Source organism: Bipolaris sorokiniana, assembly GCF_000338995.1.
Source record: "Bipolaris sorokiniana ND90Pr unplaced genomic scaffold COCSAscaffold_19, whole genome shotgun sequence".
Taxonomy (NCBI): Eukaryota; Fungi; Ascomycota; class Dothideomycetes; order Pleosporales; family Pleosporaceae; genus Bipolaris; species Bipolaris sorokiniana.
The window spans coordinates 441345-455700 of NW_006911913.1; the positions used below are offsets into that span (position 1 = coordinate 441345).

Below are 14356 nucleotides of genomic sequence, written 5' to 3' on the forward strand. Positions count from 1 at the left end.
GGAGCCGGGTGTACGGAGACTGGCTGCCATGACCTGCCAATCCGTGACACCAACATGACATGACGGCACGAGACGGCGGGAAAAAAGCAAGTCTGCAGACGCCAGGGTTCGAGTTTGGGACAGCGATTGGGAGGGGGCTCTTGCAGCAGAGCGTCCGCTAGTAAGTGAAGCGAAGGCGGCTTGGGGGTGGCGGCGAGGGCCACAGTCGTCAGGCCTTGCTATATTGGCAGGCAATTAATCGTGGCCACGACCCTGCAGCGACGGCTTGGGCTTTTGCAAGCGCCAACATGCGGTGAAGGGCAAAAAAAATCACTAGGCCCGTCAGTGTTGACCGAGAGGTGCTAGAGGATTGGAGTTATCAACCAAGGGCCTGAGACGGAGATGGAGCAGGCCATCACCCGGGCCGTAGCGTATAGAGGAACGAGAAGCCGACCCGGACCGGCAGTGCTTCGTTCGCCGCCAAGCCCGTCCCTCTAGCTTCCCCACATTCGTCCAACCGCCGCCGTGGCCGACATTCACCACCTTTGGTTGCCCATTGCAGTCGACGGGCTTACGTCAGGTGAGTGAGGCCGACGGCAACATGCTGTAGACGACGTACGATGTACGCATCCACACGACCTCTGACCCATGTACAGCGTCCACCGGAAAAGCACTGCCACCAGGCCCGACAAGATGAATCCCCGCGTCGAAGAGGTCAGCGACTCGGACAGCGAGCCGTCCGAGATGGACATTGACGACGTGCCCTATCTGATGAATGCGAGCAATGCGCCCAGCACTGGCAACACAACCATGATGCCGCCAGCCATGGCTTCGCAGATGCTGCAGCCACAATCACCCTCGATCAAGACGACCACGGACCGCGAAAAGTCAAAACACTACCAATGCCTGTACCCCATATACTTTGATATATCACGAAGTAGGGCAGAGGGCCGCCGTGTGGGCAAGGAGCTGGCTGTGGAAAACCCTCTTGCCCGGGAAATGGCAGACGCGGCAGCAGACCTTGGCCTGAGGACAGTCTTCGAGCCTGACAAGACCCACCCCAAGGACTGGAGCAACCCTGGTAGAGTGCGCGTCCTTCTCAAGCACGAGGGCAAGAACATGCACCAGCAGGTGAAAAACAAGCATCACCTCTATATTCTCATCTCGCAAGCCCTCAAGGCGAACCCAACACAGAAGAACACTCCCTTCCGACTGCCAATTGCAGGCCTACCCATGCCTAAGGAGATGCCAGAGCCAGCGATACCCAAGGGCTGGAAGATGAACAAGATTCTCCCCTTGCACTCTCCAGCCCTAACAGGAGGCGGTGTCAGCGAGAACTTTTTGCAGGACATGATGGCCGAGATGACAGGCGAGGCAGGTGGCAGCGGGGCAAGTAGCGGGGCAGAGTCCAAAAAAAAGATAAAGGACAAAAAGAAAAAGTGAGAGACTAGCAGTGGAGGAGGTTGTCGCTCGCCCATTGCCGTGTCCATACCACTCCCAGGGAGCAGAAGACCAGTAAACTTTCTACGTCGTTGCTGCAGTCGTGCAGTCTCAAGGCTACCAGATCATGAGATAGGTACCTTGACGCACGTCTAGACAGGGTGCACAGCAGCACTTGCTAAAACCTGGTATTGTGGCGTCTGCAGAAAATCAATACCTACACTACTGCACTAATACCGCGCTCTACGTTGAGTGAGACCATGACTTTGATCGACAGGACCAGACAGTCGCTCATGTCGGCTACTGGGCTTGGGCTTGATCCCTCCCGTCTGTATGCATGCATTCCCTGTCACGTGGGCGCCAGGTGTAGTGAGCCATAGCCCCGCAACCTCAACATCCAAGCTCAACCTCCAGTCCCGAACAGTCTGTCCGCGGGCCGATCGTCACAATTTCGGGCTAAAGTTGACATGCATGCACCCCTGCTGACCATGCAGCATCATTTCTGAACAACAATATCTCTTATTCGTCCACACTCGAATCATTTTCCGTATATCACACGTCGATTTAGTAATTGTTCTTATTGAACCGGTCAAACAAGAGCCAATGCATGAAGAGTCAAATTGGGATTTGTTGACTTCGGAAGTATACTGCGTCTGCTTCAATACGAGTGATTGCGGCCTGGACCTTTACGATATTCTCACCTATGACCACCAAGCCGGGATAGACCTAAGTATTACCCATAGACTGTGGTTCTGAGCCGTACCCCTTCAATTTTTGTCATCGGCTTTCTCCGAATATTCAACATGTTCGCCCTATTCGCATCCTAAAAACGTTCGACGCATGCTGTCTTCCTTCTGATCACCCGTCACAACATACATTACATGTTGGATTCACAAAAATCACGTGAAAGAGAAACTCTTTGTATCATGTCCACAGTGGTATCCAACAAGGTATTTCTTTCCCGACTGCTTAAGTGCCTAGTGCTTATACTCTATGCTCCTTCCTCTATGGTCAAGTTGTCAGGCCCTGCCCAGACTCTAGCTACGAACTGCGTTCCATGCTGCTAGCATCAGACATGCCGTACTTCGTCTGCCTATTCTAGCTATTTGTCTATATGTTCGGCTGTTGGGAATGCTGTGTCACACTGATTGTCCAGTCAACTTCTTGATACCGTAAGCATGCTCGGGTATTGCAATATCAACAGTATGCGGATAAACTCTCTGACATTCAATGTCATGCTGTGGAGTGATCGAGGGGCAACTGCCATGCCCTTGACTACCGATCATTACGACGACTATGAATTTGATTGGTATACGCGGAACCAACATGTATCCTTGTCAATCGCGTACGTATCGCACGACTCCAACCAAGACTTCGGCTCAGCTTCATTAAGAATGTGCCGATTCCCTTACGCAAACACCATCCGATAATCCAAACAAGGGTCCAAGTACCCTTGCGTCACCTTGCGCAGTGAGGATCGAACGTATGCCGGCGTAGCCTATTGAGCCGAGACCCTTGCGCTAGCAAGTACCAGTAGGCCCATTACCACTTTTGGCTAGACCGGATGCTCCATGCAGGATGAACACAAGACGGTTAGGCAGAATGCATTGTCCCTCACATGCACGCAAAACCTCTGCATGCACCAAAAATGTGTGCTGTTATTTCCACTCCACGAGAGAAATATGACCCATCACATGATTGCCATTCAGTGTTCATTGGGAGAAGCAAGTCTATCGGACCGACTTGGGATGCAAAAGCAGGTCTATTCTACGGACTTCGTATTGGCAAGCAGGCATTGCTCGAAAACCTGCAGATCTGGACCGGTATTGGGTGAATCAACAAGTAGTGTCTAGGCAAGCTTGTTTCAAAATTAGGAGGGTGCTATTCTGCTGCAATTGCGCTTTCGGGGTTCCGCCGTATCTTACTCAACACAGCAGAGTTGGGGAATTTGATTCCTACGGATCGACGGAGGTGTGACAACCCAGGTAAAAGCGAATTCTTTCAACTGGGATACTCGTCGACGATACTTGTCCACCTCTCTTGGTATCCACTTGTGCGTGCCCTGATTACTTGCAGGAGATAGCGAGGTCATTTCATTCGTCCTTCGGTTACTGAGGGGGGGTGAGTGAATAGATACATTGGGGGCCCAAGACTATCCCTTCCTCTATCCCAGTCTCTTTCATCTCTCAGTCTTCTAGTCTTTTGGAGCGGTGTATTAGTCACAATACCCACTCTAAAGCCCAGGAACAGCAACACCATAAGAGGATGGAAATACATGTCAACACTGTAGGTTTGCATGGAAACGGCAATCCCAATAGAAGCCAAGACTTGAGAAGTACATGCGGCTCACACCATTGAATCATGGAAACCGGCTTGAACTGTCTTCTGCAGACTTGCGTGTATGTATGAATTGCAGTCGGAACAAGAGACTGCATGTTGGACTTGACACTACCACATACACACACACTCTCTCATCTTCCTGCCTGTCTGCCCATCCAACCCCACATTCTACTTTTACTAACCCCTAAACAGGAAAAAAAAGAACAACTCCCCTACACCAACAAGTATACCATCCACACTACACTAACCCCCTAGCCCAAACGCAAAGGAAGTTTAAAAAAATGTGCAACTCGGCCCGAGCCAACCGCAAAAAGCACCCCTCAGCCCTAGCGTATCCGTCCCCACCTCCCGAAAACCTCCCTAGTAAAATGTCTAATCGACCAAAAATTCCACTCTAGTACACCCATATCTTTCCCCGTACAAGTAAACCATCAAACTTGCGTCAATTCTCCCCGTCTGGCCCTAACTGGACAGTTTACACACACACTCAGACACACCCCTGACATCTCGCTTGTCCCTGTAGTGTGCGCGTATCTCCTTCCTCCCTCTTGCACTTCTCTCCGCCATGAAGCCCTAACACACATCGATTATGTAGAACGGAGGAGGAAGGGGGGGGGGGAGTTTAGCCCCGCTACTATCCAAACCCTGCCATATTTCTTCTAGACGAGAGGAGAAGAACGGCGCGTTTTGTCTTGTCGGAATAATCACCTCTTGTTTCGATACTATGGAGGAAGGAATCTCGGGGCGCGGGGTCTAGATGCGTGGCGATCTCTCTCTCTCTCTCTCTCTCTCGATGTCGTAGTCGTCTAGGATTGTATGTGGTTTCTCGGGCAGAATGTCGGAGGTGTACAGGGGCGATCGGGTTGGGGCTAAGAAAGGAGAGGGTTTGCGTGCATGATGCAGTGTGGATTTGCTTTTTTTTTAAAGAAAAGGGGCAGAGATAAGGGTGTGTGTGTATGTGTGGCTGCTGTGCAGGTCTGGAGGCAGTAGCGCTGTGTCTTTTTTCTTTGCTTTTGTTACTCGTTTGGAGGTGGGGGAGGGAAAGGCTAAGGTTGGCTTTGGGGGTCGGATGCAGAGGATCTGGATTGAGGGATGGGGTGAGTGTGGAGGCTTGGGGTGCAGGAGGCTTGGGCTAAGGGGGTAGGGGGTAAGGTTTGATTTGTTATTATTTTTTTGTAGATGTGGGTTGGCTTGGCTGGGGTTGTGTGAGATGCTTAGTTAGACTGTCGAGGATGATGCTGGTGACTGGTGGTGTGTTAGCAAGTCGACATGCGTACGGCTTGACTCGGTTTTTGTCGGGTAGGAGGGATGACGCTTGTGATCTGGATAGAATGCGCGATAAGGAGGGTTTGAGACGACTTTGTCTCATGGCTCTCGAGCTGTACAAGTTTTCCTAAGCAATGTCAGCCCGTATCAACTGTCACAATCCTTTGACACTTACCATAGACACTTGATCATCGTAATCAAGTCCTGCATAAAGTGAAACAAAAAATTTGCAAGAAGTGGTAGAAGTTCTAACATTTGATTGAAAATATGTACAAAAAGCTGTTGCTGTAGAAAGAAATTCATAAACCCACCCTAGAGTCCATCCAATGCTCTATGCCATTGTCATCTCTCAGCGACTCATCCCCACATGATCACCATGCAAACTTCGTCGTCAATATCCTCGGCACAGTGGCCAGCAGCTTAGTTACCAGACTGCTGAGCGAACCCGAGCCTGGGGCCGTTGCTGCCCATCTCGTGGATGACGTACTTGCTCTTAAGGAAAACATCACCGAAGATGCTGAGACCAAGGTCAGACGACGATTGGATACCACCGAAGCAAGTGCCATCGCCGTTGGGGGCAAAGTTGATGTACTTTCCGGGGATGGTCTGCTTGACGCCACCAACAACGATGGAGAAGTCAGGCAAGGTGCTGGAGCAGGGAAAGACGTAGCCTCCCTGCTGGGAGTCGACCTTTGCGCCACGGACCTGTGCGTAGTAGGCGCGAAGGATAGAGTCATCGACGTAGACAAGGCTGGTGCCGGTGTCGGCAATAGCATCAATGCTTGCTGAAGTGGTCTTTGTGCCGACGGCGTAGCCAGTGGCGGAAAAACCCCAGAAGCCTTGGCTGGCGTCGACGTTGACGTAGGTGATGGCACCGGTGTACTTGCTGGAGTCGATGAAACCAAAGTCGTAGGAGCCAGCAGCGTGGTACTTGAGGTTGACAGAAAACAGCGGCTTGGCGAGCTGGGACTTGACAGTGTCGAAGAAAGTGGTTTGCTGGACAGGCTTGACAGTGTTAATGGAGCTCATGGCGAGGCCCAAAAGACCATCAGTGTTGGCATCCGAGGAGAAGGAGGCCGAAACTGACTGGGCAGCCTCAACAGCTTGGGAAGTTGCTGTGATGGGGCCAACAGTGACTGAAATAAAGTTAGCGTGAGTCCCGATAAGCACAAGAGTCTTTTGAAGACTATATCGATCACTTACCCTTGTCGGCGTACACTTTGCCAGAGGCACCAGATCCGTCTCCATAGGAGATCTTCCAGGTGTAACCACTCTTGGCTTTGGATGGGTCCACGGTATAGTAAGAACGACCGCTGAGTTGCGACTGGGGCTGGAGCGAAGAATATACCCAACTTCAGTGGCGTTAGTCTAAACACATGATGAAATGGTTGAAGCAATATGCAAAACCTACAGATCAGAACTTCCAGTGTCAAAGTCCAAGTGGAAAGTCTTTGTACCAATGGTGACTGGGCTCAAGTACGATGCATCGTACTGATCGTTAGGGGAGGCAGCAACAGAGCCGCTGCTTGAGGTAGCCTCAACCACGACCATGTTTGCACGGTTCTCAGCCGCCTTGAGAAGGCTCTCAGGAACAGGCTTGCCGTACTTGCGTAGAGCCTTGACCTTGTCTGCTGGTCCGTTCTTGAGATGGGTAGAGTGAGGGACCTGGTTGATAGAAAAGGTACCGCGTTTGTCTATATCAATTCCAAGGTCAGTCAAGATTCAAAGGCAGTCCTGTTGTTTGATGTACCGAGCTGGATAGGGTTTGCGGCAACGCTGCCAGCAAGGGCGAGCGCCGCTGTGAGGTTGACAATGGATGGCATAGTGGCGATAGACCGTGGAGACTCTTGAAGGCAAGCGAAAGAATGGCAGTGGAGCTGTGATGGATACAAGACATAGAGGTTGGACTTGGCTTTATACCAAGCATTGCCATGAGCATGGCGATATGGGGCCCACTTTCCTTGAGGATGATGTGCTCCGTACCCTGTCGATAAGTCGTTTGTAGAGGGCGCTATGTTAGCGTGGACTGTGACATATCAGGGTGTTAGTGGAGTATCAGTTGGTCACGAAATTCGCTACTGCAGCCATTCATGGCAAGCAACCTGATTTGGACGAAGCGCGAATGCCTTGTGTTTATTGGGCTCGTGTTTCAAGCGTTTACCTGCTCAATCAGACCTGGCGTGGATCACATTAGTGGACTCCGGGTATGCGAGTGGGCGCATAGATGGACATGATTGTTCTCTGCAATCGACAGATAAAGAGGAAGGTGGCAAAATAAAGCCTATCTTGTGTAACCATAGGGCCGAGTGAGTGTATGGTGTAGTATTGGTCAAGAGCCGGATTAGTGGTCTCCAACGGTGTGTGCTAGCCGCCTCGGACGCATAGACTGTGATTTCCTTGATGTAGGGCTTGTACGCAATAGGAAGGCTGGATCGACTGAACTTTTGGTAGCGCAGATGGATGCCGCGATACTAAGAGTGGTGTTGGGGGTAAGTGCCAGGGGGGAAGAGTAGTATGCACCAGTCAAAGCATCAAGATACTGCCAAGCCTCGCCATTTCACTCTTAGCAGCGTTAAGCTCAAGCCAAGGCAGCCACAGGTGTGAAACGAAACAAGGCGAAACCCGGGGGACGCGTAGAGTACTGTCATCTTAACAGTTGCAAAGGTGCTATATGGCAACTGTGGGATGCATACGAGTGGGTGATGCTGCATGATCACATGCACTCTACATACATAGACGACTGTCGTACTACCCACGTACTATGCGGCCTGCCAACGGTGTCTGCGAGTTGGGTCCCATGGAACTACATATTTCCAGACCGCCATGGAAGATAGCGATCGGCAACTCGTGATGCCAAATGAAAACAATCTGCGGTGGATACCCAAGGCATGAAATTACTTGGGGACTGTCGGCAGCGGCTGGATTGGGTAGGTGGCGAAGTTGTCTTCGCTTCGAGCAAGGGAGTTGAGACGGTTGACGCGCAACTAGAGGATATTCCCGTGTATTTGCAGGCCTGCACTGTCTCATCGAGGGCCGGGGCATGATGCGAATTTCGTTGTTGGCGAGTTAGCCAGTGTTTCTGGCGTGTGCGGCCTTGAACCTTCCTCTTTGGGCGACAGGCCGACAGATGAAGCGTCATATGCCCCTGCACACGTGCACCACGCCTATGGAGGGTATCAAGCCTTGGGATGCTCCTCTTGGACAACGCTTATCACTCTCTTGCAGCCTCGGCGCTGCCGAACATGCAGGCTTGCATGACGCTTTGCCGCAAACCACCGATAACAGGTCCTGGAATCTGTCCATGTAGACATGTCTTCAGCCATCGAAAAAGGTCCTACATCACAACACCTGCCGCTTTGGCATATGGCCCGCCGAGTCGACCTCCCAAGGGCCGATTGTCTCCAGCAGATTTTTGCCCGCTAACTGCCACCCTCTTCCCCATTATCCTCCTAATTCCCCAGGCCAAGCTGCTATAGGAAGCTTGGTATTCACACCCCATTCCATGGTCCTCGCCTGCTTCGGACTTGGATGCTAATCGGGTATCATTTACAGCAATCGTCCTCTTCGCGCCTTTTCTTTAATCAACTAACAATAACTTGCATGCACTGCACCACAGCTATCCAGTTCCTGCCTGTCCGCTAACAGCACCCTCCAGCTGCTTGAGTGCCGCCCGGTACGCCTGCTTCTTCCCATCGGCCGTCACGGCACTCTCCTTCCACTCCATACGCTTAACCTTCTTGTTTCCGCGTTTGATGCTGTCGCCCTTGGCTATTTGCTTCAAGAACCACGCCGCCTCCGTCTTGCTAAACAACGTCCACGCCTGTCCTGCCTTGCCAGCTCGCGCTGTCCTGCCCACGCGGTGCACATAGCTGGTGATGCTTGTCGGCAGGTCGTAGTTGATCACGTGTGTAATGTCAGGAATATCCAACCCTCGAGACGCAGCATCTGATGCAATCAAGATCTTGACGGCCCCGGAACTGAACGACTTGAGTAATTTGCGCGACGCATCTGCTGTCAATGCCCTAGTCATGGTCTTGAGATAGTTCTTGAACCCCGGCATAAGTGCACTCAACAAGTGCGACAGCCGGGATGCGCTCTCTGTACTCTTGGTGAAGATGAGAACGCGGCCTGTTTGTTGCGACATTGATGCTTGGCTGACTTGACCAGCATCAGAATCATCATCTGGCGAAGAATCCGACGATGAGTCTGACAAGTCTGAATCCGATGACGAGTCTGCACCTTCATGCTTTTCTGTGAAAACAAAGTTGAGCAGCACATACAACAAGTGCAACGGCTTGTTCGCGCCATCGCCAACGTGCACGGCAAACTCTTCCAGCTTCGACGGTAGCTCAAAAACATTGTCTTCAGTCTCCAGAGGCTGCGGCTCCGTGCTCGCATCCTGCACAACAACCAGCTTCGGTCGCCTTAATTTCAATGTGCCGAGTTTGCTGAGGTCCTTTTCCATTGTTGCCGAAAGCACAACTTTAGTAACCTGTCTTTGGGGCAAAGCCACCGACCAGGCAGAGTTGGCATCCCGTAGTTGCTTGGCCATTCGTTCTCGGGCATTCATGAATTCGCATGGAGTTTCACAGTGAATAGCATTCATCAGCACGCTCGCCCAGCCCTGGAAGTTTTGGTTAAGCAGCTGGTCTGCTTCATCAATGACAAGCCATCGGAGATTATTGAGCAGAAAACCCGTTGTGTGCTCAATGTGCTCTACAAGTCGGCCTGGCGTACATATGAGAATATCCACGCCCGAATCGTACTTTGGGACATGTCCAAGAGGCATGTTCCTCAGATCCTCATATAGTCCTCCACTTTCCATCAGGCCCGTTTGGTGCTGCTGTGACGCTTGCTCGTTGAGCTCTTGTGCTCGCTTTGGGTCGTATTGCGACCTCATCTTGACAAGCTGCTTTTGCTCCGTGGCGAATGCGACATTGCCCAATGCTGTTCCAACTTTGATCCTTGTGCCAGCACATAGTTCTTCGGCGACTTGAAGAGCCTGGTTGACAAGTTGTCGGCTTGGTACAACTATAATTGCCGAGAGTATGGGGACAGTGCGATCCTTGAGCGCCTCGATAATTGGCAGCAGATATGCTAGTGTCTTTCCAGATCCCGTCTTTGCAGAGACACATATGTCGCCAAGGTGCTGGTCAAAGCCAAGGTGTAGCATAGGTAGCAGTGCCGTTTGCACAGCTAAGGCGTCCTTGAACCCTTGTTTCTCCAGTTTCTTTACGTATGTAGCGTCGACACCAAGCTCGGAAAATGGGGCCGTCTTGGATGCCTCGATGGTTGTGGGCTGAGCGAGCCATGTGGGAAGGGTAGAAAAGGTAGGTTCGTATACTGGCTCGGGAACGGGTGCTGGCTGTGGCATGGGCTCTAGATCGTGGAGCTCTTCCTCCTCTTCCTCCTTGTCTGCTACCTCGTCTTCATGCTGCTGGCTCTTTGCCTCGGCTAGCTTTGAGGATTTTTCGAATTTGGAAAGTATGCTCTTGTGCTTCTTTGCGACCTCGTCACTCTCATCGTTTGCTTCGTCGGTTTCGCGCTTTCTCCTTTTTGGTTTCTTGATAGATTTTGGTACTCTATCATCTTCTACAGGCGTGATTAAAGACGCGACGACGGGCTCATTCGAGGTATGCGCAGGATTCGAGGTTTCGCTGTGTACTGGGGTGGGCGAGGGCTGTTTTTTGGGCGCAGGTGCAGGCGGCGCAAACCGCTTGAATAGAGGGCCAGCCATCGCGTGTAATATCCAATGCGATCCCTGTGTAGAAACTACTCAAGCAGTAGTCTGAAAAAATTCGTGGCGCTTTATAACTGTTGGAGCAAAAGAAGTCGTGCACTAGGAATTCCGGACCCTACAAATTTGGTCGGAGCTTGGAGAGCCAAACGCCGACCAGTGACGCGCCTCGGATTGTACATCCACACATGCACATGCGACGAAGGCACCACTCGTCGCCCTTGCCCACCAATGCTTCGGTGAGCTGTCATGTATTCTCTCCTTAACCAGAGTCGAGGAAACCATCCTCCTGCACCGCCATTATGCCGTACAACATCGCGTTCGTACTCAATGCCCCTCGCGCCATCCACCCGAACTAACACGCTGCAGTATGGTCAGCGACAACTTCTACCCCCAGCCCGGTATGAACCATGCCAACAGGCAATGAACTGTCTTCTCATATCCTACAGGAGGAGTAGAGAGTCACATGTATCAGCTGTCAAGCGTGAGCACCCTCGAAGCCGGTAGCCTGTGACTTGTCCTTACCAGCCCAGAAACTCATCGACCGTGGGCACAAAGTCATTGTCATCACCCACGCCTACGCCGGCCGAAAAGGCGTGCGATACCTGACCAATGGACTTAAGGTCTACTACGTTCCCTTCTGGGTCATCTATCGCGAGACCACCTTTCCCACCGTCTTCTCCTTTTTCCCCATCTTCCGCAACATTGTCATCCGCGAGCGCATCGAGATTGTCCATGGACACGCCAGTCTTAGCAGCCTTTGCCATGAAGCCATTCTGCATGCGCGCACAATGGGCCTGAGAACAGTTTTCACCGACCACAGTCTGTTTGGTTTCGCTGATGCTGCGAGCATTCTGACCAACAAGTTGCTCAAGTTCACCTTGAGCGACGTTGATCATGTCATCTGTGTTAGCCATACTTGGTGCGTCTTTTCAATGCCTCATCTTCATTTGCTAAACAATAGCAGCAAGGAGAACACTGTGCTCAGAGCATCTCTCGATCCCCTCATGGTCTCCGTCATTCCCAATGCAGTAGTCGCCGAAAACTTCCGACCTCTTTCGCAAAACTCGCAAGACGCAGTGCAACCTAAGGCGCCGGGCCCTCGGCAGCCGATGGATCCAGACGAGATCATCACAGTGATTGTAATACAGCGACTATACTACAACAAGGGCACTGATTTATTGGTAGCCGCTATCCCCCACATCATTGCGGCAAACCCAAACGTTCGCTTCATAATTGCCGGGAATGGTCCCAAGGCTATCGATCTGGAACAGATGATCGAACGGAACGTGCTGCAGGATAGGGTTCTTATGATCGGCCCGGTCCGCCACGAAGAAGTGCGTGATGTTATGGTGCGTGGGCACATCTACCTCTGCCCATCGTTGACCGAGGCATTCGGTACGGTCATTGTAGAAGCTGCATCATGTGGTCTGTACGTTGTAGCCACAAGAGTAGGTGGTATTCCCGAAGTCCTACCCACCCACATGGTGGAATTTGCGGCACCCGAAGAGGACGAACTTGTCGAAGCGACGGGACGCGCGATTGCCAAACTGCGGGCAGGAAAAGTCAGGACAGAGCTGTTTCACAATCAGGTCAAACAAATGTACTCGTGGACCGATATCGCGCAGAGGACAGAACGAGTGTACGATGGTATCAGTGGAGTGATTAGCCATGGCGAATTCTATCAGGGTGCAGGGGCAGCTGGTGCATGGAGCGCGACTCGGGGTCGAGCAGGTGTGCAAAGCTTTGCCCTCATCGAACGACTCAAGCGATATTATGGTTGCGGAATCTGGGCCGGCAAGCTCTTCTGCATTTGCGTCATTGTCGACTACCTCATCTTCCTAGTGTTGGAAATGTTTGCGCCCAGGTCAAGAATCGATATTTGCAAGGACTGGCCCAAAAAAGCCATCCAGCCAAAACCAGAAGTGAACAAGAGATATGTGCGTAATGTAGACGACGATACGGGAGTGCTTAGAAAAAGGAGCTCCAGGTATCGCAAGCCGAAAAGAGAAGTACTAGAAGATAGATGAAAAAAAAGGACATGGAAGTGTTTTGAAAAAAGGACTTTTTTATTGTTCAATATTACGACTACTGTCGCCCACCCTATGAGCATGACAGAGAATCGTCAAGAAGGTAAAATGCTATCTACTTAAAGCCCGTAGGCGGTATATCATACCGGAACACTGAACCGGTAACTCCTCCCATAAGAAACGCCAGTAAAATGCTTTGTACAAGAACAATGAAGAAGATGAAGAATCAGAAAACATATTCACACATGACAACCCTGAGGGGCTCAAGCATAGAACCAGTACTGCGCACTGTACTCGACGGTGAAGCTACCCTCGATACCCTCGCACGTCTTGGGTGCGACACCACCCGCAGTGTGTATCCGGTAGACCTCGCTGTAAGCCCAGTGCTTGTCAGTACCAACAGTCGCATTGAGCTTCAACCACGGGACGCTGCCGAGACGGTTGGTACCCAAGCTGGCGGTAGTAGGCGCAGGGCTCTTTGCATCGAGGGCGCACTCAACGCGGCCGTAGTCAGCATCCTGGGTCTGGAGCATGAACAGTGGGACGCCGGCGGCAGTGAACTCATGGTGGCCCGACAGCCGTTTCTCGGCTTCTGGGGAGGCGGGAATGGCGTAGTTGAGGGCCAGGTTGGTGACTTTGGCGAGCGTCTCTGTGTTAAGGCGCGCGGCGTCGCAGGTTACGTTGAAGAGGGAGGCGACGGCGCCGACAGCTTTGGGGACGTCGGATGCGGTGGACGAGGCGCAGGTGTAGTTTTGGGTGCCGCGGCCGATGGCGATGTGGCGGAGGGAGGTGCCTTGGGCTGGGGCGGCGAGGGGTGTGGGGGCTGGTTGGATTGTTAGTATTTGTGTGTGGGTGGATGTGAGGGAGGGAGAGGGACGTACCATTGGGAAGCTTGACGTTAGACAAGTCACAGAGGGCGTCAGTCTTCTTCAGCTGCTCGTAGATACCGATGGGCAGGTGTTGTCTCGGGATGAGTGCTGCGATCGAATCGGCATTCTGTGTTGGAGCGGCGAAGAGTGCGGTAGGTGCAAGAGCCAAGACGAGGCTGAGGGAGGTTGAGAAGATCATTTTCGGGTTAGAGGTTGTAGAGGCTTTAGGTGGATATAGGTGTTGTGGTGTTTGTGTGTAACCGTCGATCCAAGGTTGACAAGGCACCGTTATATATCTCCAAACGCAGGAAGGTGAAGGTGAAAGTGAAAAAATAGACCCTGACCACACCGATCTTTTCCCAGAATAGATCTTTGGTAAAGGTGTGTGAGCGTGAGTTGTCTTTGTTGCTGACGCTGATGCTTCCTCTTTCGTAAATAGAAAAATCTCGGAACGGAATCTATCCGTAGTTTAAACCGAGAAGTGAATTATTTAAAAAAAATCACAAGATGAGTGAACCGATGCAAGATTCCCAGAAAAGAAATTCAAGGCAAGAAATAAACCCCAGTACAATGGAAGACCGTGATTCGTGGAGCGGAGGCGGGAGAGAGGAGGAGAGGAGTAGGTGAGTGTGTGTGTGTGTGTGTGTGTATGTGTGAGTAAGAAACAAAACAAACCCGTTCTCCAACAGTTCCTA

At 51.7% G+C, this 14356-nt stretch overlaps 5 protein-coding genes across 5 annotated transcripts; 2 read left to right on the plus strand and 3 right to left on the minus strand.

Annotated features, from left to right (window-relative positions):
• Positions 1–672: 672 nt before the first annotated feature.
• Positions 673–1422, plus strand: COCSADRAFT_103195 (uncharacterized protein; the record flags this gene model as incomplete). Its single annotated transcript, XM_007707547.1, has 1 exon — positions 673–1422. One exon carries the CDS (start codon positions 673–675, stop codon positions 1420–1422), a length of 750 nt encoding a protein of 249 aa, XP_007705737.1.
• A 3834-nt stretch (positions 1423–5256) lies between these two features.
• On the minus strand, positions 5257–6918 carry COCSADRAFT_185705 (uncharacterized protein). Its single transcript, XM_007707548.1, has 4 exons — positions 6776–6918; positions 6437–6719; positions 6229–6377; positions 5257–6161 (listed from the first exon to the last, which is right to left on the minus strand). Exons 1-4 carry the CDS (start codon positions 6846–6848, stop codon positions 5446–5448), a joined length of 1221 nt encoding a protein of 406 aa, XP_007705738.1. The 5' UTR covers positions 6849–6918; the 3' UTR covers positions 5257–5445.
• A 1484-nt stretch (positions 6919–8402) lies between these two features.
• Positions 8403–10845, minus strand: COCSADRAFT_265142 (uncharacterized protein). The gene has a single exon (XM_007707549.1). The coding sequence runs from the start codon at positions 10760–10762 to the stop codon at positions 8642–8644; it is 2121 nt and encodes a 706-aa protein (XP_007705739.1). The 5' UTR covers positions 10763–10845; the 3' UTR covers positions 8403–8641.
• Positions 10846–11008: 163 nt separating this feature from the next.
• Positions 11009–12792, plus strand: COCSADRAFT_185707 (glycosyltransferase family 4 protein; the record flags this gene model as incomplete). The annotated part of the gene is made up of 5 exons (XM_007707550.1): positions 11009–11081; positions 11132–11163; positions 11212–11246; positions 11296–11684; positions 11730–12792. Exons 1-5 carry the CDS (start codon positions 11065–11067, stop codon positions 12790–12792), a joined length of 1536 nt encoding a protein of 511 aa, XP_007705740.1. The 5' UTR covers positions 11009–11064.
• Positions 12793–13055: 263 nt separating this feature from the next.
• COCSADRAFT_176490 (uncharacterized protein) lies at positions 13056–13860 on the minus strand (the record flags this gene model as incomplete). Its single annotated transcript, XM_007707551.1, has 2 exons — positions 13056–13615; positions 13674–13860. The coding sequence occupies 2 exons, from the start codon at positions 13858–13860 to the stop codon at positions 13056–13058; spliced, it is 747 nt and encodes a 248-aa protein (XP_007705741.1).
• Positions 13861–14356: the final 496 nt, after the last annotated feature.

Excerpts from the sequence above, each read along its gene's own strand:
- COCSADRAFT_185705 (XM_007707548.1), bottom strand. The coding sequence starts at position 6,848 with ATGCCATCCATTGTCAACCTCACAGCGGCGCTCGCCCTTGCTGGCAGC. Across the intron at positions 6,720-6,775 it reads CGCAAACCCTATCCAGCTCG|ACAAACGCGGTACCTTTTCT; the intron begins GTACATCAAACA and ends GAATTGATATAG. Across the intron at positions 6,378-6,436 it reads GACACTGGAAGTTCTGATCT|TTGGGTATATTCTTCGCTCC; the intron begins GTAGGTTTTGCA and ends ACGCCACTGAAG.
- COCSADRAFT_265142 (XM_007707549.1), bottom strand. The coding sequence starts at position 10,762 with ATGGCTGGCCCTCTATTCAAGCGGTTTGCGCCGCCTGCACCTGCGCCC.